This window comes from Amia ocellicauda, chromosome 9, assembly GCF_036373705.1.
Source record: "Amia ocellicauda isolate fAmiCal2 chromosome 9, fAmiCal2.hap1, whole genome shotgun sequence".
Classification (NCBI taxonomy): Eukaryota; Metazoa; Chordata; class Actinopteri; order Amiiformes; family Amiidae; genus Amia; species Amia ocellicauda.
This window is the reverse complement of record NC_089858.1, coordinates 7,797,778-7,824,647: the sequence shown is the minus strand read 5'-3', so window position 1 is coordinate 7,824,647 and position 26,870 is coordinate 7,797,778. Positions and strand designations below refer to the sequence as shown.

At 38.6% G+C, this 26,870-nt stretch overlaps 2 protein-coding genes across 5 annotated transcripts; both read left to right on the top strand.

The window, feature by feature from the left end:
* Positions 1 to 26: 26 nt before the first annotated feature.
* st6galnac4 (ST6 (alpha-N-acetyl-neuraminyl-2,3-beta-galactosyl-1,3)-N-acetylgalactosaminide alpha-2,6-sialyltransferase 4) lies at positions 27 to 8,412 on the top strand. Of its 3 annotated transcripts, none has more exons than XM_066712934.1 (6): positions 27 to 399; positions 772 to 855; positions 1,294 to 1,428; positions 1,889 to 2,298; positions 2,649 to 2,756; positions 3,266 to 8,412. In XM_066712934.1, the coding sequence occupies exons 2-6, from the start codon at positions 844 to 846 to the stop codon at positions 3,465 to 3,467; spliced, it is 867 nt and encodes a 288-aa protein (XP_066569031.1). In that variant the 5' UTR covers positions 27 to 399; positions 772 to 843; the 3' UTR covers positions 3,468 to 8,412. The 3 variants fall into 3 exon arrangements, with proteins under 3 accessions (XP_066569031.1, XP_066569030.1, XP_066569033.1); XM_066712933.1 differs by lacking the exon at positions 27 to 399 and adding an exon at positions 406 to 497; XM_066712936.1 differs by lacking the exon at positions 27 to 399 and adding an exon at positions 499 to 559.
* A 359-nt stretch (positions 8,413 to 8,771) lies between these two features.
* st6galnac6 (ST6 (alpha-N-acetyl-neuraminyl-2,3-beta-galactosyl-1,3)-N-acetylgalactosaminide alpha-2,6-sialyltransferase 6) lies at positions 8,772 to 23,758 on the top strand. 2 transcript variants are annotated; one of them, XM_066712932.1, is made up of 6 exons: positions 8,772 to 9,416; positions 18,408 to 18,485; positions 18,585 to 18,776; positions 19,115 to 19,524; positions 19,854 to 19,961; positions 20,369 to 23,758. In XM_066712932.1, the coding sequence occupies exons 2-6, from the start codon at positions 18,462 to 18,464 to the stop codon at positions 20,553 to 20,555; spliced, it is 921 nt and encodes a 306-aa protein (XP_066569029.1). In that variant the 5' UTR covers positions 8,772 to 9,416; positions 18,408 to 18,461; the 3' UTR covers positions 20,556 to 23,758. The 2 variants fall into 2 exon arrangements, with proteins under 2 accessions (XP_066569029.1, XP_066569028.1); XM_066712931.1 differs by having other exon boundaries at positions 8,774 to 9,416; positions 18,561 to 18,776.
* The last annotated feature ends 3,112 nt before the right edge of the window (positions 23,759 to 26,870 follow it).

Genomic DNA, 26,870 nt, shown 5'->3' with positions numbered 1-26,870 from the left:
GGCGTATATTCACTTCCTGGTTTGTAAGCGACGGGTATTTGTATGCTAAACTTTGCTGCTTTGACGCATTAGTCTGGAATGTGGATATTAAAGGTGCAGCTATAACTTTACACCCTAAATTGTAAAAAGAAAGAAAGAAAGAAAAAAAAGCATTCACCAATCCCTCAACAAACTAGGAAAGGGCAGGACAGTCCCTTGTTATGTAATACCTAATACATTAAACTCACTTTTCAAAGTAGCCAACGTTCAACAGCATTCAATATTCCTAACGAGGACGTGTTCATTTATCAGAAACCACATGGTGTCATTAACAGGCAAATAAGCACTATCTTGCTGATTTCGTTTTTATGTTTATAGCCTTCCTTTTCCTGGTCATAGTTAACATGCAATTGAATTGGGGTGAGTATTTGTTGATGAGTTGATAAGAACCTTTGTTTACAGACAAACGTAAGGGGACCGTTATCCCTGTAACACAGGATGGGACTTTAACAAAAGAGGTATGTTTGAGAGAAAACGAGCAGTAAAACGCAATTAAGACATGACACTTTCCATTACATTGGTAACCAGGGTTAACCTTTTTGAATAAACATGTGCTTAAATAAAAACAAATCCGGGTCTGTGTTTAGCTGGCTAAATCTGACACCATGGCAACTTATTTTTCCATTGATACAGTAGTCCTAGATTTCATTTCATTGCATTTTGTGTAGTATATCGTGTACAGTGCTAGAAAACAGGACTATATGAGACTGATCTTTCACGTTTCCTTTATAGGAATGATGCTGCCTCTAGGTCATATCATGAAAACAGTCTGGCACATGGGCTAGAGGCAGCCCATGATCAGAAATGAAAACATTGGTAAGTGTCTATCTTATTGTTTCTGGGATTGGCTATATAGGGTGGGAGTGGGAGGGTCCTGGATTGTTATAATTGATAAATATTAATTGCATGCTTGTATAATTTAGTTTGTCTGCTGCTAGCTGGCATTACAATTATTAGGACTAACACTTTGCTGTTCTCCTGATTTGGTGCAGTATTTATGCCAGCTTCTGTGAGCAAGTTCAAGGTGGACCCAACAACTGCTGAAATAGCCAGTGATGTTTATGCTATTAAAAATCACTTATGAGAATCCAGGCGGTCACAAAGCAGCACTTCCCGACCCCTTGTCTTGTGTCCCGTTCATAGGATTATCAGGATTTAGACATTTTTCAGTTACCAGCGATGTTTCGGGACGCTTAATGCGAGTGATGGAGGTTTCACAGGATGTTTATACTAAAATAGTCCTATTCTTAACAGAGGCTGCTTTGGATTGGACTGGGGATAGCCACCACGCTTGCAATATTGTTTTGCTACAGTCATGTGACAAAACATATGTGGACACCTGTGCCCAACAACGGTCTGCATGGGTACATTCGAATCTCCACAGGGCAGGTGGGTGAATTGCAAAGGGTCCCTTCTGGCTGCTAGTTTTTCCTTTTGTCCTTTCATATTGTTCAAACCGTTGCATATTTGTTATGGTAATTTCCACTAGGATTGTATTCAACTTTATAGCAGTACACATTTCTGCCAGAGAGGCTGAATGTCAAGAAGAAAGACAGGGGAGGTTTATCTATGCTGCACGACCCTAATCTTTCACATTCTTGAACATGTCTTCTCTGGCTCATTGACTTGTGTCTTGTTATACTTTCCATATTCCATGAGCAATATACATGGCTATTAATGGCCACACTTCATTATTTCTCAATGTATAGCTATAGGCTAGGTATAGTGTATTCAGTGTAGTGGTAGTTTGCAAGGAAATAGTGAAAAAGTGAGTGGTCATTCTCTGGGGGGATAACCTGACCCACAAAAAGCTAACAAACTACTTATCTTTACGCTTTTCTCATTATAGTACCTGGATATCCACTGTAAGCAATGTGCCTTAGTATCCAGTTCCGGTCAAATGCTGAAGGCAAGGAAGGGGAATGAGATTGACCAGGCGGACTGTGTGATCCGCATGAACAACGCCCCTACCGTGAACTATGAGAGTGACGTGGGCAGCAAGACCACGGTTCGAATGGTCTCACACACTAGCGTGCCACTGTTGATCAAGAACGATACCTATTTCTTCAGGCAGTCAGCAGACACTGTCTACATTATCTGGGGCCCCGAGAGAAACATGAGACAGGATGGCAAGGGAAGAATCTTCAACGCCCTCTGGAAAATTGCTAGGAAGTACCCTCGTGCCAAGCTTTACACGATGACCAGGGAGAGGATTCTGTATTGTGACAACATCTTTCAGAACGAAACCGGAAGAAACAGGTGGAGTCGTCTCTCTTGGCTTATCTGCTTGCAGCTGAGTCAGGGTTACGGTGTCCTTAGTTCGCCGTCAATGAGTCGTGCGGTCAAAGAATTTGTAGTGAGGAAAAGATGGGTGGAATCAAAGCAGCCAAATGTTATGTGGTTTATTATAAGTTGTGATTACAGGGGGATTTCTGTTTTGTGATTATAGTTTGAGGACAGTTTTCAAGCGGTGTATGGGTTAGAAAAGGCACAAATATGAATTAACTTAAACTTATTCAAATGTAATTAACTTTATACAATTTTAGTGCATTAAAGATATGATTTGCTTAATGTGCTTCCTGGAATTAATAACCTTCACCCTCTTTCAGGATGAAATCTGGGGCCTATCTGAGCACTGGGTTTTTCACCATGGTCCTGGCTATGGACATATGTGACAATATTCTAGTCTATGGGATGATCGACGATAGCTACTGCAGGTATATTTTCGATTAATCTCTTGTTGGTTTTGATTCTTCCGTATTAGGATAAACAGCACAACACTTGTTTTATTGTTTTATGGGTTTTCTTCACAGCTGTATTTAAATAAATTACCAACTTTTCAACTTCAAGCTAAATGCTAATCTTTTGATCTTCGGATCCATGCAGTTGTGAAAAGTTAATTAGCGTAAATATTTGGTCTTCCTTTTTTTTTTTTAAAGCTCTGTTTTTATTCACAACAGGTCCATCTGAATGTTATGGTGTAACAAGTTAGACCCAGTAGTGAGTTTTATCTTCATTGCTAGATAAACTATTTCAGGTCATGTAGTGACTAAAGTCTTACAGACAAACATTGTGTGCATTAGATTCCATACGATTTCTTACACGAAAAAAAGAGGAACATTGAATTTCTTCGATCAGTTAAGATCCTCCGAGATTCAACAGCTCCCAAACAGCGCGTCTGTTTTCCTTATCTCTCAGTGCCCTGACCTTAGTGATTTTCTTCTAGCCAAGCTAACTACTCGACCGTGCCTTACCATTACTACGAGAAGGGCAGGATGGACGAGTGCCGGATGTACAGAGCCCATGAGAGAGCCCCCAGGGGTGGCCACCGCTTCATTACAGAGAAGGCCATCTTTGCCAGATGGGCCGCCCGCAAACACATGACCTTCTCGCACCCTTCCTGGACAGATAAGAAAAGTGTTTCTTGAGGATTTGCTCTTGAAAGGCATTGCCTAAGGATCAGCAGCAGCATTCTGTTGCTTTCAGTGCCCATAAAACTGCGGCCATCTAACATACATTTCATGTATAACGAGCAAACCTCATGTGATGAGAGTTTGTATGCTTTCAAGCATCAATAATGCAATTTCATTTTTGCAGGATTTAATTCTGCAAGAGTTGGATTGACGTCTGTGCAATACATTTCTCTTCTATATGATCTTGTCTTTTAAAAGCCAGATTGCGGAAGATTAAAGGCAGTATTATATAACTGATGAGACATATGTTACGTATTGGGATTACATATGAATGACTGAAATTCTTGATGCGGTTTCCCAAACGAAATCAGTATTAAATTGTGCCAATGGAGTTTTACATGCCAAATCTGTATTTCAGTTTTAAATCAATGATCAATGATAGCATTATACTAGTGTTGTAATCTATAATATGAATTTAAAATATTTAGGTCGTTTACAGGTTTTATGTCTATAACCCCTTTTACAACCAAGGTGTGTACATTCGATCCCTGGGGGTCCAAGATTTTTTAGTTCAGCTCTTGATTTTAAACAATGTTTTATATAGGTCTATCCCTTTTAGCAGCTGACGACAGACCATAAAGTACCTGAAATACCTGCATTGTTCCAGACCTCAAAAAACACACTGGAACATTAGTGTTAGGATATTACTATTACTAGTCTAGCCTTCCTGTCTTGTAAGTTAGCATTGTTGACCAGTTTCCCTCAGCATTTTCACTAACCAATCATTTCCCTTTTACTTGCTCATTACTGTTTCTAGACACCTGACAGGCATTATGTATATTATAGTTATGTGTCATATATGTAAGGGCCTATGGTGGATCAAAGAAGGTAGGCTAAAGAAAATATAAGGAAATGGTTAATGGCTTATTAATACCAATATAACAATAAGAGATAGATGCATTTCATAATACTACTGAGCTACAGTAGATGTTGTTTTATTGATAGCATGATCAATTCAGCGAATACTGAAGATAAACGAGTGCAATGTATGGGTAGTTACCTCGTTATGATGGAGACATAACCATTTTCACTTTGGCCAAATGACACAATTACAGTTAACTGTTTAAAAAAAAAAAACATCTGACAGCCAGTTATATATATATTAATTGTTATATGACCTGAAAGTTATTGCTATACAGTACCTAGGTTACAAACAAGGAAATCCTTTGTTATTGCTGTAAAAGCATTTTTGATATTGTAAGTGTTACAGGTGTATTACTTTGATGAATTAATGTATAAATATAAAAGAATATTAAATAAAAATGTCTTGAAACAACAACATTAACAATCATAACAAAATTCTCAATATTAAAATATTAATTCAGAGTCGTATGCATCTTAGAATATATTTTAATTAATCAGGCAATATCTTAAATGACCAGCAGAGGGTAAATGAAAACCCAGCAACTTTTGTGCAACACAGGCCATTAACATAGATACAGCTGAGCAGATCTGTTAACTACTCAATCTGTGTGGATTTAGCTCAGACATACTTATGGTCCTTTTTCAATTGAAAGGAATATAGTTTGACAAACTAGTAACAAATGAGAGAGGAAAATTATCAAAATATTCCTCACACATCAAGAAAATCCTCACACTGATTTGGGCAAGTTTATAGTTCAGTAATTATAATTAAAGTGTAATCTGTATATTTTTAGTTTGGAAGTAGACAAAACAAATTTGGTAGAGTGAGTCTAGTAGTAAGTGTAGAGGCTGAATTTCTAAATGTCCAATCCTGACCTTATTTGATGGCTTTAACACAGTAGTAACTCTGATGGCTATAACTTTTAGAAGTTGCCCTTTTTCTCCTATGGTGAGGAACTTGAATAAGTTTATCAGGACAGGCCAAAATTATTCATGATAATCAGATCTGCTTTTAATTGCATGTTGCATCTGTGAAAGTGCGATAGAAAGATAAATACTATATAGATAGTGTGACACAGTGTGGGGTATCAAGCACTGACGTCCGGGGATCGGGGTTATAGATCACGGCAACGTTATGCGTGGGTCAAAAAGGGGGTAATTGGTGTCGTCAGCCAATCCAGATTGGGTTTCCAAAAATGGGTCTCAATCATGCGAAGGTAAGAATCTAGGTTATCAAATCATTGCCACACTACTCTCTCTCACACACAAAAATGCTCCAAACGCCCTCCTGGCTTTTCCCCTCAGGTACTCTGTGCCGTCTATAGAGCTGTGGGGTTGTTTTATAGGCTGCCGGTGATTGCCAGCAGCTGGCTGCTTCTTCTGCCCCGCAGGCTGTCAATGGTGCGTGTAGCTCCTCTGCCTGTGTGTGTTCTTGCCCCGCAGGCTGCCAGCATGTGGTTCCGAGACAACCACGGGAGGGTGGCACGATCACTTATTAGTATGAAATGTCACCCAAGTAAATAGTATCTGAGCGAGTCCAGTGCCCATTTGATGGCCAAGCACTCTGTCTCTATTGTGGAGTATTTGGTTTCCCTGGGCAGAAGCTTGCGACTAAGATACACAATGGGGTGTTCCTCTCGCTGTATTTCCTGTGAGAGTACGGTTCCTAGTCCCTTTCTGGACGCGTTCGTCTGTACAAGCGGGGATCTTCGGAAGTCGTGGGTCACCAATCCCAGCCGATGGCAGAGGGCTTCTTTTAGGGCACGGAAGGCGGCTTCAGCTTGCTCTGTCCAGATCACCTTGGACGCTGCTTATTCTTGATCATCTCGGTGGCATGTTGGCATTGAAGCAGCGATAATAGCTTGTCAATCCCAGAAATGCTCTAACTTGTTTCTTGTTGATGGGTCAAGGCCAGGCATGAATTTTTCTTGTGGCTTGATCAGGCCTCTGCTTATGGTGAGGCCGAGTTATCTCCCACTTTTTCCAGGACCTGGCAGGGACCTCTCCAACTGGCCAGGAATCTGTTTTTCATAGTGGACACAAGAAACAGTACCTGATCGCCTGGCTGAAGTACCCGGGGCTGGGCACTGCGGTTGTAGGAGCGCTGTTGTTCTTGTTGCTCTTGCTGCATATGTGCCTGGACCATTGGCATCTCGTGTGCGTGCTCAATTAGGGTTCGGTGTGGGCATGGCTGTCCTTCCCAAGTTTCTTTAGCTATATCCAGTAGCCCCGCAGTCTTCGGCCATATAGCAACTCGAATGGGGAGAAACCAGTGGAGGCTTGGGGTACCTCTCGGATAGTGAAGAGTAAATAGGGCAGTAGCTGGTCCCAGTTTTTCCCATTGAGTTCCACAGTTTTCTTTAGCATGGCTTTCAGGGTATGATTAAATTTTTTTACGAGTTCATCAGTTTGTGGTTGATTGATGGAAGTGCACACTTAATTTATTTATTTATACATGGAATTTAAAGCGCCTTTGAAGAAACCCAAGGACACTGTAAATAAAACAAGGCTGTGGGGTTGTTTTATAGGCTGCTGGTGATTGCCAGCAACTGGTCTAATATACTTCCCATCATGCACCACATCCCAGAAAGTGTCATAATAGTTACTATTTTATGTTTTTTTCTTTTTTCAAGCTCTGATCTGTGGAATCTGAATTGGCTCTCTAGAGACCACACAGTGATCTGAACCAGAAATGTGCTGTGAAAGCCAAAACATATTATAGGAATATGTTATTTTCTGGTTTGTCTTAGACTTAAAATATAAATAATAAATTGTATGGGCATCATATGACAAGAATTAGAATTTATTTAACCACTGTAACACAAAAATAAAAGGTCCTGCCACAGGGATTTGCAAGACCACTGAGCAATGGTCTTCTCATGATCCAGGAATTTGGATCTGGGTGGGGGGGGGGGATAATTTTGATAACTTGGACAAATTTAGGATTGTAACAATACAATTGTAGTTTTTTTTTTTTTTTTTAAACATTAAAGCACTTAAATTATGCCAGTTGACATATGACATCACTGCACATCATCTCAGGCTGCTGAGATCTGAGCAACTGCATGCCGTACAGGATACATGGCGAGTAGTTTTTAGCGTTACTTTGGATGTCTGAGTCAGGCTTATTGGTGACTTAAAATAATAATGCCCTCAAAAGATAATTTTACATATTTTCATACCCACGTGAAGACTTAATTCCCACTTAATACACTCAAACATAAGTGATATATACAGCTCTGGAAAAATGTGAGACCACTCCAAGTTCAGAAATCAATGTTAAGTGGTCTCTTAATTTTTTCCAGAGCTGTATATATATAGTTTTATCAGAAAAGAATCACCTTTATGCCTTAACATACATGCATGGCCTTTTTCTTCTTCTTTCTTTTTTATTATTTTATGTACATAGCATATTGAAACATTGTTGTACAATCCTCTGCACTGTGACGGTCAGTGCTACAAATCCTCAGACATTACAAAATATAGTAAATGTAGCAATTGGGTCTTCTACTGATTTAGATTTGAAATTAAAGCTGTCACCAACTGTGTTAGTTCTTTAATCGTTACATGTACAATGCAGTACATAGGTGTGGAATTACCTACTAATTAATAACTGTTTACATTGTTTACTACTATGATCAAAATTAAGTTTCATGTTATGAAAATAATGACTTGTAACACAAGCTTTAAACCAGTGTCATTTCTACAATGTGTGTTTGTGAAGACCAATGACATAGCTTATTATGGCATACTTTCAAGTACATTTAGTCTTCAGTTTAAGATTATTCTCTTAATTTGTATTATTTTTAATTGACATCCCTTTCTTTGCACACAATGTGGTACAGTCATATGTTAATAACCTGCCATGTCTGTTAAATGCTTGTATTTATGGTTCTGTAGTAAGTTCAAGTTTGTTTTAATCTTGTATTTGGGTTTGAAAACTAAATGTACTCCAGCTTTTTGTATTGCTCTGAACGTTTTGAGAAGTGTACTTAATGTACTGCAGCAGCTTAAAATAAAATCCAATCTTTTTGGATTTGTATTAAATGGGTGGGAGTGTTGGGGGGTATAGGGGGAACAAATCAATTTAAAATATAAAACCTGAAAAGTATTAATCAGTAAGTATTCACCCCTTTCACTATGACACTCCTAAGCTCAGGGTGCCACCAATTGCCTTCTGAATTCACACAATAAATTGAATAGAAAAAATCTGTGTGCAATAAAAGTAGATCACATTATTTCAAATTAAATACACTGGTCTCTGTGAGGTAACACAGTCGGGTGGTGCATTCAAAGCAAAGATATTACCATAAAGGCCAAGGATCTCTCAAAACAACTCCAGGATAAAGTTGTGGAAAAGCACAGATCTCTGGCAAGACTTGAGGATTGCTGTCCAAGACTGATCCTCATCCAACTTGACAGAGCATGAACAATTTTCCAAGAAGAATGGGGGAATATTGCACAATCCAGATGTGCAAAACTGGTAAAGACTCGCAGCTCTAATTGCTGCCAAGGGTGATTCTACTAAGTATGGACTCAAAGGGGTGAATATTTCTCTAACAAGACATCTCAAAGCATGACCAATTTAATTTGTGGGTAGCAAATCTAATGTATTTATAGTACATATTATTGTTATTACTCAATATTATTTAGTAGCATAAACTATTACACCTGGGGAATATTTCATTTGAAAGGAGATGGCATTTATCCAGACGCCCAGTGCTTAAAGATGGAATGGCATTTTGCCTTTCTTAGATTTGGAGAAAGGAAGGTAAAACTGCGGCTTTTTAGACACATAGCAGCAATCAAACATCCGATCCTGTGTTGACAGCACTTGATAAAGGACGGCGTTGTGGCCACAGTATTTATTTGAATGTGAGCTGGTCAGATTTCTACTGCATTGAGTTCTTGTCGGCTCGCTTTAGGACTGCGCGGACACGCAGGTCCCTTATTACAGGGGCGATGTGGAGAGAATCGATATCGCATCTCTGCGCTCCCTGAAATGCATGAATGGATCAGAACCAGCCAGAGCTACAAACTGTAAGTAATGCACGCTTCAATTTTGACTTTTTAATTTCCGACTGCCATTTTCTTTAAATGCATTGTTCTGTACGATCATGCATGAGGTTTATTTAGTAACAATGTTGCTATATATATATATTTATAATTGTAGACGCAACACAGCGGTGCCACAGCACAGATAGCTAACGATTTCAATTATTGCAATGCTACCTTTCCTGGAAATGTATTTCTTCTCAATCCGACACAGTTATCCACATGTGACGGACAAATCTTGGCACGCATGTATTAATATGCAATTCTTATTTAGGAAAGCATCCTTTAGGCCAATTTATATGTAACTAATGAGATTAAATCAGCCAAACCGCTTCTCTTTAGTTGTATAGCGAAAAGGATCAATGCAATTTTGACAAGATTTGTAGCATATTGTAGCAAAATGTATTATACATTTATTTCCATGTTTAGCTAACGTTTTTCACCTGAAATGGCTATGGTCCCCTGGGAATAATTAAAATACAACACATCGTACATGCAGCGATGTTAAGGAGTTTAATGATGTGGGGAATATAATGGTGTTTCAAAACTTCAAAGGGAAATTGATATACTAACACTAAACAAATTGAACAACAACAACAACAAAATCCATAATAGTAGATCTAACCTGGTGTTGTGTTGCTGTTGCAATTGTATCCGATATGTTTCTAGACGAGGGGAATTAGTTTGTCAATAATTTCTATCATTATTACTTGGGTATGTGTGGTTCAAGGTCTTAGATTCGATAAAGCTGCATTAGATGCGCACGTTTCCAATTAGAAAACATGCGTTTTTCCATCTGTACCTGGTTGCCGTTCTTGTTTTAATATTTATATACAGTCAGGACATTTTGTGCTCTTTAGTATTCATACTCATATCCAAGCACTGTATGGTGATAAATGCTTATGAGCTAAAGCACTCTTTAAACAATAAGACAAATGACACATGAGCACTTGGTTAATTACAATGTTGATTACTCAGACACTGAAGGCTTCACATCCATTTCCTGCACCGCACATGAGGGTGAACAGGTGCTTAGAGGAAGAAGATGGGGAAAGAGAAGCACTCATGCTTCCTTTTCAAATAGATTTATAAATAAACAGAATTAGCTATAAACCGTGCTTTCACTGAGAAATCTATAAGCTTGTGTGATGGCTTTTTAAAGAGCAAATGTCAGGTTTCTGGAAAAAAAAATCACATTGCATTACCCTATGTGGCCTTGGCTGTTCAAGTTTATTTTTCTTCTTTCTTTCTCATAAATCTAACTTTGAAGGTGCCGGCTTGCATTTCTGCAATCTACATTATCCTAGCATCTGTGAAATATGTGAGATAAACAGACAGCAGCCATGACACACTTTGCAGAAATGCAGAAGTTTTAAGCACTCAATAAGATGTGAATCATGAAAGGAAACAGTAGGAGAAAGTAGGAAGGAAAATTACTGGAACATTACTAGATAAAAATATATGAAACATCATGTGACAATCTGTAGATTCAATGTAGATGTACATGTAGATTCAATCAATGCTTGATTACAGACTAGAAGATGATGTCAGATACAGATGCTTTTAAAATTACATTTTAGAAGCATGTATCTTCTTGAATAAAGGATTATACACAGATCAGCCATAACATTATGACCACTGACAGGTGAAGTGAATAACACTGATAATCTCGTTATCATGGCACCTGTCAGTGGGTGGGATATATTAGGCTGCAAGTGAACATTTTGTCCTTGAAGTTGATGTGTTAGAAGCAGGAAAAATGGGAAGCGTAAGGATCTGAGCGACTTTGACAAGGACCACATTGTGATGGCTAGACGACTGGGTCACAGCATCTCCAAAACTGCAGCTCTTGTGGGGTGTTCCTGGTCTGCAGTGGTCAGTACCTATCAAAAGTGGTCCAAGGAAGGAAAAGCTGTGAACCAGCGACAGGGTCATGGGCAGCCAAGACTCACTGATGCACGTGGGGAGCGAAGGCTGGCCCTTGTGGTCCGATCCAACAGATGAGCTACTGTAGCTCAAATTGCTGAAAAAGTGAATGCTGGCTCTGATTGAAAGGTGTCAGAACACACACCGCATCGCAGTTTGTTGTGTATGGGGCTGCGTAGCCGCAGACCAGTCAGGGTGCCCATGCTGACCCCTGTCCACTGCCGAAAGCGCCTACAATGGGCACGTGAGCATCAGAACTGGACCATGGAGCGATGGAAGACGGTGGCCAAGTCTGATGAATCACGAGTTCAAGGTGTTGACTCCAAATTCCCCAGATCTCAATCCAATCGAGCATCTGTGGGATGTGCTGGACAAACAAGTCCGATCCATGGAGGCCCCACCTCGCAACTGCTAACGTCTTGGTGCCAGATACCACAGCACACCTTCAGAGGTCTAGTGGAGTCCATGCCTCGACGGGTCAGGGCTGTTTTGGCGGCAAAAGGGGGACCTACACAATATTAGGCAGGTGGTCACAATGTTATGGCTGATCAGTGTATGTGGTGTCATATTATAGGACAAAATGAGTGCACACAGTGCTCTCTTTTTACATGGTGGTTTGTGCTGAATAATGCAAAAGTTTAGTGGCATTCTGGATGTAAATGATTGGTGGCATCAACTGTCTGAATTAAAACTTACCCTTTTCTAGAGTGTTACCCAACTGTACAAATTCCTAATGCCTAAATTAGATTGACAGGATAAAAATGAATCATGAAGTTACAGAATGGCAAAGGGCAGTACAGCCCAGAGGTTAGAGATTTTGATTTATGGAGTTTTCCAGGGATAATGATTGGTAGGTTTGCACATTTAAAACTCTGATTACACCTCATCCTTCTGAAAACAAAACTAGTTTTCATATTAAAACAGAATTGATGCTTCTTTTTTTTTGTTCTGTGACAAGTTTCTAAGTTTGATTTGCTCTACATAAATAAATAGTTCCTTCTGTTAGGTCACAGATTAAAAAATGCAAAATAGGCCGGTTTGAACAGTAATGTACAGATAGCAAAGACTGGCATTGCATTAGTCATCTAAAGATGAAGAGATGAGGTCCCAGCATAAGATTTGTCACAAACCAGGAAAAATAATGAGTACCCAAATGCCAGGACAGAGCTGTGTGTTCGGCACCAAAGTCTATTTTTAAAAGCATTTCAAATCTCAGACTAAACTTAGTCCTTACCCCAGCAGTAGGAGCTCAGTGTCTTCAGTGTCAAATGAGGGAGAACATATGAAAAATCAAAGTGCATTAATGCAACCTGCTGTTTAGTACTGTGTCCAAAAAACTGAAAGAATAAGAGTATTATGTTTTGGTTGTTGAGGTGAAATACAACAGGAATTTTTCAAAAACCATATGATGATTTCCCTAACATGTGCTATTGAATGACAACCAAATAATTATTATTTGTATTCTTATTAATCATTATTTCTTATTTATTTGGAACACAATTGAGAAACAAAGTTGTAACGATATTTGTATGTAGATGCTGGGGTGCCAGGCCAGGATTAAACCTTACCAATATATTTTACATTTCTCTCGTAAAGTACAAATAATTACAGGGATTCAGAAGCAAACCTAGGTTTTTACCCACTGAACCCTAACACCAGAGAAATAAATAGGACTATAGAGAGGAAAGCAATAATAGAAACAGACAGACATTTACAATTTTAATTAATCTCCCACACGTTTTTGTTTTCTTCCAAACATATAACACAATTACCACTTGCATACACACACTTCCCCACATCAGTTTACATTGATCATCACATTGACGGTCCATCTAAAACCCATAAGCATTATACTGAATCACTAATCATCACATAGATGGTAAAAAGTTAATATAAATATATAAGTCTCAGCAACAAGTCTTTGAAGATTTTGGTTCAGAAAGTCTTAATGTTTTAATAAATATCAAACTTGAAAAGAAAAACTCTCTCTCGATAAATGCCCCTAGTCTTTCCCACTCTGTACAATTCAAACTCTCATTCTGCCTCGCCCTCTCCACTCGACACACCTCCCCCCCCATGACTCCTATCTAAGGTTTCAGACGTAATTGGCAGCTGACGTTTCACATTGGGCGTCAGCGGAGAGCCTATATGGCACAAAGTATTAGTATTTGAGATCTTGACTCTAGTTAATCATATGGGGGATATAGATATGACAACTTCAATTTATTTTATTTTTTTTTATATTTTTTTACAGGAGAGGCTAAAACAGTAATAAATGCATTCATAATTTTCTTTTTTTTAATTAACATACATTTACCACCCACCTGCCCACTGCACATTCCAAACACAGTACTTGATGGCAGCTTTCTATTGGCAATATGCAAGAAGCCTCTGGCAAACAGAAGGCAGATATCAAGTCTTTGGTTGTTAACTCCAGTTGGCGGCTGTGTCAAAGTTTGAACTTGAACCGGGCCATTATGTGATCCAAAACATATAAGTTACGCAACGATTTTCCAGAAGGAGTATTTAAAAACAGCAGTGAGAAAACAGGAGTGAAAGACACATGCTCTTGGGAGACCATTACAGATGAGATGGATGTTGATTGTTGCCACATTGGATGGAACATATTTTTTTTTAACACAGCTTGAACTAGGGAAAAATACTTTCCATGTGAACACAAAATACAGCAGTTAACACTAACCTGCCAAGCAAACTCCACAGAAGATTGATAGCCTCAAAGGCAGTGGGTTTTATCGGCTGGGGTATTTCAGAGAACTATTTAAAGACACTCAGGAGAAATGTACTCTACAAATATAAAAAATGGAGGCTGGCATAGTGTTGATAAAAAAAACAGTACGGAATTGATTTGATGAGGTGGGTAAATAAGAGGCTTTAGTTTATTATATGGAAATGACTAACTCTAGCAAAGACACGGAGATTTGGAGTAGAGACATGAGTGGATTATAAGTGCTGAATATATTGAGAAGACTTCTTTGAAGATAGAGATCTGTGCCACCAGGTGAAATTAATGGGTTTCTGTGTGCAAGGAAACACACATGAATTTAATAAGTACCGAAGGCTGTGATTGTCTCCTTATAGTTCTTATGGTGAGCTAAATAAATATTACAATTTGTGACTTATCAGTAGTATTCCCTTTTAATTTCCTAGCCAGTGAATTTGGGAGTAGGTTGATTAATGAAAATACAATATGCCTGTCTTGAGAACTACATTTTGAGCAGTGCTTCTATGGAGAGAAAACAGTCACTTTAATTGACTAAATGTCACCTCCATCCCAACCTGCCTTGTCTGTTTGTCAGTGGCACAGCAGGAGTGACATTTAGGCAGCCTTTAGCATCTGAATTTTGAAAAGCAACATGGGATATAATAACATGCAGCAAAACAAAGTAATTATGTACAGCAATAGCATCTCCTGATAACAGCTGCAAATTGGCATGAATGTACAGTGGCTATCTTTTTTCTTTTATTTTTTCCTTCAATATTTTTCATAAGGGATCACGACCTCTACACAGCCACCCACACAAATGTGAAAAATTAATTCTTCCCTCAGCAGCTACAAAAACAACCACTTTTACAACTGTATGCCAAGAATCCCTATCCACCTACTCACTTGACCCCACGGGGTTTTGAATATGAACTCGGCATTGGCGTTTGGATGCCTTCATTAGATTATTGCTTGCCTGTCCACAGAATAATTAAACGTTCATCGATTCTTATTTGCTGCGGTGCGTGATAAAGGCAGCCATGGTAACCCAGTTATATCGCCCAATAAAAATGGCTGTACCAGACGCAGATTGGGTGCTCTCTGTACTGGTATGCAGCTGCACAGAATTGACCATAATAGTATAAGCATTTAACGCACATACTGGCAAGTCAGATAGAATTAATCTTGATGTGCGTTTGTCCATAAAGGGCAACATTGTGACTTAACCAAGGATAAACCTAGTGATAGATAGTTATAGTCCAGGGAATTCTTATTATCCAGCTGATAATTAAGCAATTTATATGAATATTGTATTGCTTTCAGTCTTGACCCTTTTCAGGTCAAAGAAATAAGGTTCTAGAAGTTTCTACTATCTCATCATCAGCATTTCAGCTCTCAGAAATTCTCACATTCTAGGCATTATGTCATACATCTTATGCATACATTTGGCAGATGAGCCTGCAAAGATTTTATTTTACTGTTACTTGACAAGTCTGCCTATGCCACTCGACAAAAGCACCAGGTTATCTCTTATAGACGAGCGTGCAGCTTGTCAAATCTGAAATAGATCAAGGTACTGGGCAATGCTGTTTTTTATCTGTGTCCCTGAACAGGAGTGAAAGTTTTGAAAAATATGTAAGAGTTTAATATTGACTAGAGAAAGGGACTTTCTCCTTTAATTATTCCCAGAAGACAAATGCTGAAAGACTTTCAGGGTTCTCGACTTTCCTCATTACCGTCTGAAAATATGGATTCACTGGTTCGTCCACCGAGAATAATGTTATTCACCCCCCCATATATATATTTTAATGGATCCTTGACCCAATATTCTCATTACTGCTTATGAGTTGAGTGCATTGCAGCCTGGAATCTGGCAACTTAAAACAATTAGTTGTTTCAGTGGAATGTATTGATTCAATAGGACCAATGTGTGTGTAGCACTGAGTTAACTGAAGAACATTCTTCGCATCTCCATTTCAAATGATTCTGGATTTAGAAGTTCAACATTTGCCTTTTGCCATTGAAAAGGTGAAGTACTGCATCTGTAATGCTGTCTTCATGGTAGTATTTCTGGTTATAGATCTAGGCTTTTTATCAGCTCCAGCGTATGTAGTTCTCCAATGGGTTTTCATTGGCATTCTTTGCATGATTTGTCCATTAATAATAATGGCATTATCTCTCCCACCTCTATGTAACGGTTACACTTTATAAAACGATCTATTGCACAGGAAGACGAGAAATAAATACATACATTTCTTTGTTGACAATTTGAGGAGGAGGGTAATTTTCTAATGTTCTCAGGCGGTCCTATCTTACAGATTCTTGGAAAACGGAGTGAATCACATCTGCCATGACCGACTTATGTGCTAATTCAATTAGCTGTACCATGCTGCAATACAGCCCAGCATTCAAACACTTCCATGCAGTGTACTTTTCTTTCCATGTCATCTACCACCTGCTGTGATAGCTGATCTCAGGAAATCTGGTTATTTGGCACCGGGAAACGGACCGCAAAGTGATTGGACGTGTCCATACCAAGAGCATGTGTTAAATAACCACACAGAGGCAACATCTTCATGTGGGGTTTCCCTTCACAGACAATCTGCTTTGAAAGCATTAAGTTCCTTATGCTGTGCTAATATGCCCACTCAGCCAGATAGCCGTGATTTTGCATGGTAAGAAGCTTTGCATGTCACCCGGACTAAAGCGTTTCAGTTTAAAAGAAAGAGGAGGATTATGGCGTGGTGGATGGAAGACTTGGTGTGCTTGTTTGACTGTTGGGGCATCATTCATGCTCATTCTTTACCATTGAATCCTCTTTGGCTTTTAAAACTGTAAATACTAATACAAATCTGGAAGCAATATCAAGACGCCTTACAGTAAGAAATACAAACGTTCTGTAAGTTGCAGTAGCGTAGTTTAATTGGAGTATAAGACGTAGAACAATTGCTAACCAACAGTGCAACAGTCAACAGTGATCTGCTGATGTTTTTTAGTACCACTGCATACAGAATATTGTGTTTATATTTCAACAATGGTTTTAGAACATCAAGCCCTCATAATAATGGCGTGTAAGTTGGCGCTATGAAGCAGATGTTTAGTTTTGCTTTTATCCTTTGTCTGTCTTCTAAATTAGCATGGCATAACTTTTGAATTATGTTTATTGTATCATTGAATTCTTAGGGATATTTTAAGGGATATCTTTAGAATATCTAATGTGTTTAAGGCTGCTCTAACTACTATCCTTGAACTGCAATAATGTAAAATGACACAAGCACCATGGTGTGAGTCCAGATATTACAGATTGAAAAGAAAAGGTGTAACAGAAGAAAAAAAAACACACAAAAAAGTACACTTCTGCTGTAAAAACAAATGTGATGAGATGACAGATTTCGCTACTGACCAGAGACTGTGAAGAGATAATTGTGAATTTGGGGGGTGGGGGGGATAGTGTCTTTAACTGACTACAGTGGTTGAATATGGAAAAACTCCCTTTCTCCAGCCGCTTTACTCTCCTGTATAATGATGGTTTACCTCCTCTGTGTGTAACTAGAGCTGTGTTTGACCACACAGTGTTTCCCTTACAGGAGCCGGTCATGGTCAACGTTTGTCTGCAGTTTCCCTTCTGGTGATTCAAGACCTCCAAATAAATAATAATAATAATAAAAAAAACATTAACAAAACCACATCAGTGCTGTAGAGCTCCTTTCGAGCAATCGCAGGCATGCTTCACACTTAATAGCCCCTTTCCTGGAAGCAGTGCAAACTTTACATTCAGCAGTTTGAATAATTTAACACTCCAGATGATAACACCACTAGAGTTATCAATATTTTAAACTCATATTATGGGAAGTGGAGGCCAGTCAGATTCTGTGGACTGTCTCAGCGGTATGTTGTTTGTTAGGATTGACTGTATCAGTTAATGTAAGAACTTATAAGAAGTTGAAGTGATAAATGTTCTTCTTACAGTTCACAATGGTCCCCCCGCCCCCCATATATCATGTTGAAGCCTGACAAACTGTCAAGTGACTTTTCTCCATTCCCTGGTCCATTCCTTTAGTGCATTGTTTCCTACACTTCTGGTATTATTTCACTTTGTAAAAGGAATCAGATGTGGGAATGAGATGCGATGCTAAAGGTGTCTAGCTCCCATAAAGGCAGCTTTCATTCCGATGAGGGATGAAGGCACGGCAAATTTTCAACATGCTTGAATGTCAAGAGTTTTGGGTCAACCAAACAGGCATTTATGTTTCAGCTAGCAAAGAACTCTTCTGCCTTTTGCCCACTCCACTTTGTGACATGTGACACTTTCCTCACCTCACTTTCAGGGATGAAGACTGAACTGGGGAGAATGTGATTGTAGTTCTAGCCCTACAGGAAGTATGGCGCACAGGCTCGTGGATAAGGTAAGCCTCCTTCTTTGGTCGAATGGGAGACAGGAATTTGGAGATGGGTATAACCTGGCTTTTTCTTCTCTGAAGTTGTCTGGTTTTGACTCCCCACAGCAGCGGCAGCAGAGTCAGAAGATGGTCATTTTTGGGACCATTTTCCTCCTCACCACGCTGCTCATCCTCTACAGCTCGAACAGTGGAAATGAAAGTTACAATCCCCGCAATGGCTACCGCTACACTGTGCACACCACCAACTTGAAGGCATGGGCAAACCAGGATGGCTATGTTGCAGTCTATGGCAACAAGGTAAGACGAAGGGCTGACAAGCAAACACATATTGTCCTTTCTGGCCAGCAGCTTTGTATAAATTAATACAATTATCCTTTAGATCACTTCAGTGCAGGTTTTAAGTACCATTTATTTCCCCCAAAAATAACAAATGAAATGAACAATTTAAATACAGAAATTCAAGGATATTGAATATCTAGCACTGTCATTTAATGGAATTAATCTTTAATGGGAATCTTTCTGTTGAAAAATAAATGTTGGTGAAGGTGTATCTTACAGTGTTTGAGACCAAATGGATAAGAAAGAGGCAAAAACAACGACATAACACATGCTGCATGTACCCTCTCTGTTCACAGACCATGAACCTGCACTGTAAGCAGTGCGCCTTGGTGACCAGCTCCAGCCACATCCTGGGCAGCAACGTGGGTGACGACATCGACCAGGCGGAGTGCGTGATTCGCATGAACGATGCTCCCACCACGGGCTTCGAGAAGGACGTGGGCAACCGCAGCACCATCCGGGTGGTGGCCCACTCCAGCGTGTACCGCATCATCCGGCGGCCCAGCGAGTTCCTCAACAAGACCCCCGACCCCGTGCTCATCTTCTGGGGGCCGCCCACCAAGATCAGCAAGGATGCCAAGGGCACGCTGTTCCGGCTCATTCAGAAGGTCAGCATGGCATTCACCAACCTCTCCACCTTCATCATCGCGCCCAAGAAGATGCGCCAGTTCGATGACCTCTTCCACAAAGAGACGGGTCGGGACAGGTGAGGGACCCGGGTATGATCATGTCACTTCAAATAACAAGCAACAGTGCATTTGATTAATACCATTTAAGCATTGGTTTCAAGTTTTGAGCAGGAGGAGACATAAAAACCTGCAGGACCAAGTAATGGAACGGTAATTGTTAACTCTACTTTGTGCTATTCCCTGTTTATTTTTGGTGGCAAGACATTAATACATCAATATTCAAGATCCCCCCACGCTTCACAGAATTTCATGCCAAAGCTGAGCTGGAACATTATGCCACAGTAGAGCACCTGATGCAGCCAACTGGAATTTATTATCTAAAATATTTAATTTATGTTCCCCACAGGGAAAAGTCTCGGTCCTGGTTAAGTACTGGCTGGTTTACCATGGTGATCGCCATCGAGATGTGTGACAGTATTCACGTCTATGGGATGGTGCCCCCATACTACTGCAGGTGAGAGGAACAGCTGTTGGAAACAAAGAGAACCAATCCAGGAAAGACAAACTAATCCATATCCCAAATAGCATCTATTTTCTATAGATACCATAGATATATTCTGTAACTTAACATTTTTAAAACTGTTGCACCAACCAGATGCAGCCATTTCGGTGATAGGCTGTTTCTCTGAATCAATTCTTTGTGTGGTGATACAAAGTTGATACATTTTGATTACTCCTAGGGGAAAACCATATCATTCCCCTTTCTAGTCAATATTTAAGATGAACAAAGAGAGTGAAAGAAAAGGGAAAAATACTAGCCCATTTCTAAAACACTTATCAGCATCAGAGCCCGTTTGTTGCCTGTGCTTAAACTACTGAAATGCAAGTAAAGCACAGCACTTCACTGTGGATTTTTTGTAGCCGGAGACCTCAGCCAAAAAGGATACCCTACCACTACTACGAGCCCCGGGGACCCGATGAATGTACAACCTATATCCAGAACGAGAGAGGGAGGAGAGGTAACCACCACCGCTTCATCACAGAGAAGCAGGTGTTTGCACGCTGGGCCAAGCATTACAACATCACCTTCTCCAACCCAAAGTGGTGACGACAAGCACAGACCGTGGACTGCGGGGGAGATGAGAGCCAGCGATAGGGGGACTGTCATCTCCCTCTGATCTGTACAGCACCATCCAAGGTTTCACTTGACCTTCTGCTTAGGTCTGCTTCAAACTTACAAGTGTTTTTTGTACACATGCTCAGTGCTCTTCTCTCTGTAGGTATCGTGGATGGGTAGTAGCCTACGCTGTGACCGTTAGTTGAGAATTCTTTCCTTCAGAATGTTGCAAGTTGGGGTGGAATCTCAGTGAATATGAAAAGCATCTTTATTTTCAAGTAAAAAAAAAACATATATATATAAATATATAAATGTCTACTTTCTGCAAGTTTTTGGCCATTTTTCTGATGGAGGAATCATTTTCTACACAAACCTACTATGAACATCTGTCAGCCGTTAATGTAAATAAGAGTTACTGAGGATTGTTGCTTTCTTAAAAGATGTATTTTTAGATGTTTATAATTCTTTGTAGAAACTACCACAGGAAATATACATTATTCTACCAACACATACATACATTTATGTAGAGAATACACAGGAATTGAAATCTAAGAGAATACTTTTCTATTTTCCTACAAATTATATAAACTAAAATGTGCAGGACAATAGAGTTCATTTTCACTCTCCGAGAGGATTGCACCAGTTTTTCTCTGGACTAACACTTTCCAAAAGGCTTATTTCTCTGTAGGAGAAAGGCTGAAAAACAAGCTGAAGAACATGTTTTGAGTTCTACCACCCAGCTGCTTCTGATGGAAAATGGAAAATAATTTAACAGCTAACTAAGTACAAGGGAATGGGCACATACATACGAAAATTCTAAAACCAAAGAGAAGCCCATTTAAAGGCCACTGGAACGACAGACTGTTCTTGTTCTTTCCCAGGCTCCAGGGGAAGGCCATTCGAATACCTTCTCTTCAGCATGTGTGGGGGTGGGATAACAGCAACATTAATTTTCCATGGTAACCCAGTCTTCTGAATCCATGGTGATTTAAACTTCAAACTAAACTCTTGGCACTATCAGTTTAAGAAATTCTTAGAACATGATTCGGAGAGAAGCACAAATCTGGTTCTTTCAGTTTATTCAGAAAGCAGCACTCACAAGCAACAGCTGGGTAGGGCAGGCATCTAGAGGTGTGCCCAGTCTCTTACATATAGTCAATTTTGATTAAATACAATGGGGAGAATAGATATGTTTTCAGCTTTCCATTCCATCAATGGCTTAATTAATCAGGATAACCATGATCTTTAACCACTGATTGAGTTATACACACTGAAGCTACACACACAAGCACACATTTAAGTTATGCTATGCAATTGGCACCTGAATATGAAGAGGGGGAGTGATTTGATTATCATACCTGTGTTTTGTTTTTTTGTGTTTGTATTCTTTAAAATGCATTTTTGTGTTGTTTTAAATTACACTCATTTGGTTTTGATAGCTTAGAACATTTGTGTTTCGATGAACGTGAATACAGAACCTTAAAATATATTGCATTAGACTAGATATGACTTTAGTGGTTCTTATTTTTTGGGGGTTGTTTTTCTTACTAAAAAGACAGTGTCTCCAGTATTCACCTCAGACCAACTGACTGTTTATTTGTTTAAGTGCAGGTGATAATGCGAGATAAAATAATCCAGTCACGAACACCCCTTAAACAAACGAAGACTGTTAATTTGCCTACAGAGGATGTAGCAACTTCACACTGCCAGACCAGTATCTCCTTCTCATAGAAGAAAATGGGGAAAAACTTTAATCAGTTGCTACAAGGGTGTGGAGACCGAAGTAGACGGAGAAATGCTAAACAAAACAAACCTGACTTCCCTTGTTTGAATGCTGGGTATTGTGTTTGTTCTAGAACTTGCATTCCAAAATAAAAGAACACTGCTGCCCACTAACGGAAGTACAAATCCCCTGTTTGTGTAGTCTTTTTTTTTTTTAATGAAGGATCTCATCTGAAATGAATCCGAAAAAAAAAAACAGTATGTGCAGTCCTCTACCATCTGTGTTGATGATTGGTAACTCAAAGCAACACAGACTTCTCTACGAATTTCCCTGCGCAACACAATAACGTAAGTATTTTTTAGCAGGTTTTTAGGCCACAAACCCATGCACTTGAGAAGGGTTGCGGTCAAGACCGGGTATTTCGCAGAGCATTCCTGGCCCTGTAAGGTCACCCTAAAATATTATTTATACAAGCATGATATGACTACAAAGCTGTACTATGTGACCCCATCAGTAAGGTGGAATGTCATTTTTGCCTCCAGATTTTATATTCCAGTGTATTACATATATTTAAAATAGCTTGCTGTTATTTTGAATTGATGTTTGACAAGTTTGTGTGTGTAAAAACATTTGAGCATTTTATGGAATACACTCAATGTAAAATAAAGATGCTTTTTCAGTATCTGTCTGCACAGAGGAGCTGGATGTTTTAGGATCTGCCATCAGTGTTGGGATTTTTCTTGAAAACAAATTAACAATAGAATGTTTTGTAATCTTAACATTTTTTGTACCTATGGTATTTGTGATGCCATTTCTTTTCACTCTTTTTGAATGTCTTATACTGATCTTTGATGATGGAAAGAATACCCAAGGCTGTGTAAGATATTTGTTCACAATGTGTGTAGGCCTAAATGTTTTTAAAGTCTTGTAGATTCAATCGATTTTGTCTACCACCCATTTCCTCTATGGTTACAATAAAGACGCACACTTGTTTGAAGGCGCTTTCTTTTTTGGAATCTCTTTCAATCGTTTGAATACATATGATATTTGGATTCTACACAAAGTACTGATGTTTGTAACTTTTTAAACAGAACAATCATGCTTGTGTTACTGCTGTGCTGGCTAAGGGAGCAACGCCATTGAATTGATGCTTCACTTTGATTAATTAATGACTGATGTGTCCAAGAAAAGACAAAAACCTGAATTATTCCTAAAACACCTGCAACTACATACAAGAATACAGCAGGATCCAAGATATTCCTTATTTATTTTTGTAAGGTTGGGGGAAAAAAAAAATCACACAAGATGTTTCATGTGGGATTGTTAAAGGAATCCTATGGGATATTTGAGGAATGTTTCAGGGTTTTGTCTCAATTTGTTTTCCCATTTTTGTGTGGTTGAACACTTTCTGATTAAGTGTGTTTAGAATATATGAAGCTTCAAATAAAATTAGTATGTTTTAAATTAATAACTGTATGTCTGTTTCTTCTCACTGTCCTAAATATTGAATAAGTTAGTAGCATTGCAAGGTATGAGCTAATATGTATAAAATGAAAGTGGCTAAACACTATGACTGGATGGAATTGCACAGAGGACAGCCATGAGTCAGAAATTGATGATAAATCATAATTCAAGAAACCTTTGCCTATAAGAGATTCCTGTAATCTCCTAAAGTCAGTGTCATATGGCTTGTGAGATTGGATTTTGATTAATATTATTATACCATGAAGGTTTCCTGCTTGCCCTATTATAATCAGTAACTTTGTCAAATAATAGAGATGTGCCCTTGAATACAATACAAGCTTTGTTCAAGGAAATTTCTACTGTGCAATGCAGCTTTAAAGTCATTCCATTAATTCTGTATTTGCTGTGACTTGTGATAAATAATATTTCTGCTTGAATGTTAATTTCGCAGTTTAATCGATTGTTAACTGCTAACACACAAGATTTGTACAGAAAACTTGCAATAGGTTATGCATTTAAAAGCAGTTATCTGCAGTAATATTAAAAGCAATGTCTGATACTGGAATTATTTTCAGTGAGACATGCTGACCCAATCTTACAGGGTACCATATAGTTATACAATAAACTGAAGACACTAGTACCATCAAACAAGTTAATATGAAATTTGGTGCTGTTGACTGTTCCACACAGACAACTTCAGATATTAAAAAAAAATGCCAAATCTCATTAAATCAGCCGTAACGACTTGCTCAATTTCCTTACACTGAATCATAACACGCATCAGTGGGTCAAATAGCTGTATAAATGAAGATATAGCTTCTCTCAAATGTTTTTATCATGATACATCCCCTATCCAGGTGCAGATGGATAGAAGTCAATGAAAGGTATACAATTTAAATTACAGTATGGTTAATGGTTACCAACAACACCACTCAATTCACTTTGTTCTGTAATACTCATCTCTGTAAAGTCTGGTTGGGTCAGTCAATTCACAAACCCTTTTTCCAGCCCGAATGACTGGGAATTTATTTTAACTGAGACACGTGACTAATGCCATTTGTAGACCTGCAGCTAATTCAATTATACTAGTAATTTGAGTGAAAAAACAATTTCAATGTTAACTAAATGGAAAGTTTCTCCCAAGTCAACCTGTTTCTCTAGGAATAATTATACCTGGAACTTTTACAAAATTGGAAGGATTTCATTTTTTAATGTAATCCATTAATTTAATTTAATAAACTAATCCACGTTTCCACACATGGAGAAATGAAGACAAAAACACAAATTACACACCAAGTCTAAAACAGAAGCTCTTCCCACATAGGTGCTAATCCGGCTCATTTCTACTGCAGCAAGAGATCCAAACCCGCTCCTGACTCATCTTTGCAATCACGATTTCACTCTCACACAAACATACAAAACACTTTTGCAACTTAGTTATTTTAAATGATAGAAAGGTCAGTAAGTACATTCATTGGATATTATATAAGCCATGCACTTTGTGCATGTTACAAAGGCTAAGAGAAATGTGTTTTTCCACCCAGATAGTATTGTTGCCCTATGGAGCAGTTTAGACCTGCACGGTATTAAGTACTCAAATAGACATCACTAGGAATAACGGATGGCCAATTCACAACACCGCACCTCCCCCCATTATCTGAATAATGTGCAATGTAACCAGAGAACAGAGTCCAACCTGTAAGCCACTCACGCCCCCCAGGCCCAGGCACATTTTAAAGCTTAATGCACCGATTGTCCACTCTATAATATTACATTCTAGCTCAAACTGAATATTGTCAGCAGGCCATAGAGAAGGACTAGTACACTTTTTAGTTTTTTATTTCATCAAATAACCACCAATGCACAGTACCTGCAACATATATTAACTCAAAATTAACAAATGAAAACATTGGTAACACACAGCCAACAAATGTGTATAGCTTGAAAAAAGTCTTCAAAAACAAGGTTATACAAATGGACTGATTAAAAAAAAAAAAAAAAAAAAAAAAGGCTTTGGTGTTAGAAACCAGATTGTCTAATAACAAATAAATTCCTTTCATTTCCAAAAGCATGAAAAGGAAGACAGGGGTTTAGTTTATGCAATACAGAACCACTGAATATGCATTGGATCAGCAGTTGCATGGACAACAAAGCATTGGTATTCAGTGGTCAGTTCAATAAAACATTAAATTTAAAATCATATTAAATTAACTTAGTTTCTAAAAAAAAAAAAAAATCTTTTTTAAAAAAATATACATCAAGATATAATTTTAAATAAAATGTATATTAAAAGTATTAATGCCATGAAATTGAAACTGGGCATCTTTATACAAAATTGGCATAGGGTATTAAACACTACTATGCTTACAGGATTCAGATTCACACAAACCAGAATAAATAATAGGTGTAAAAACAAGCAGGCTGGGCACGTTCCCCCAAAACATCTCTGAGATGCAAATCACTGAATCATGTATAATGTAAACCATAAATAAGGTAATGCTAAAAACCGGTTTAATTTTCTTCAGAAATGCATGCAATATCTGGATACAGTTTACAGGAAATCCCAAACCGTCTTCTATAATCTAGAATTGCATTGAAAACAAAGCAAAAAAAGCAAGGGTAAAATATCTGTACATTTGTGAAAACTGCTGATGTGTATATATATGCTTCAATCCCATGTATAGCATACAGTGAAGTGCAACAATTAAAAAACACTTTACAATGACATATCATCTCAGAAATTGAACAAAATATAAAAGATATGAAAAAAAAAAATGTCTGGATTAAGCACAGTTGAGTTTATGCCAAAATATACAGACTTCAACCTTATAAGACCTAAACCAGATCAGATTGTTACTGGCATTGGATGGTCTAAGTGCCATCCCAATTTTTTAAGGAACAGATGAGAGGGAAGGTATGTGGTAGAGGCCTGTGGGGTCTCCAAGGCACTGGATATTCTGTGGACTCTAAATCAAGGCGACTGTCCAGTTCAAGGGAGAAAAAAATAAGACAGCTGCTTGACTGTACCTTGCACATCTAAAGTCAAAGTCAAAAGAATGGCACTTCTTGCTATGAGAAGGAGTGCAGAATGCCAACATTGGAAATGGGCAAAAATATGG

Coding starts and splice junctions, on each gene's coding strand:
- st6galnac6 (XM_066712931.1), top strand. CDS start 18,462: ATGGCGCACAGGCTCGTGGATAAG. Junction 18,777..19,114: donor TTGCAGTCTATGGCAACAAG/GTAAGACGAAGG, acceptor CTCTGTTCACAG/ACCATGAACCTGCACTGTAA. Junction 19,962..20,368: donor GTGCCCCCATACTACTGCAG/GTGAGAGGAACA, acceptor GATTTTTTGTAG/CCGGAGACCTCAGCCAAAAA.
- st6galnac4 (XM_066712934.1), top strand. Junction 1,429..1,888: donor TTCGAATCTCCACAGGGCAG/GTGGGTGAATTG, acceptor TTCTCATTATAG/TACCTGGATATCCACTGTAA. Junction 2,757..3,265: donor ATCGACGATAGCTACTGCAG/GTATATTTTCGA, acceptor ATTTTCTTCTAG/CCAAGCTAACTACTCGACCG.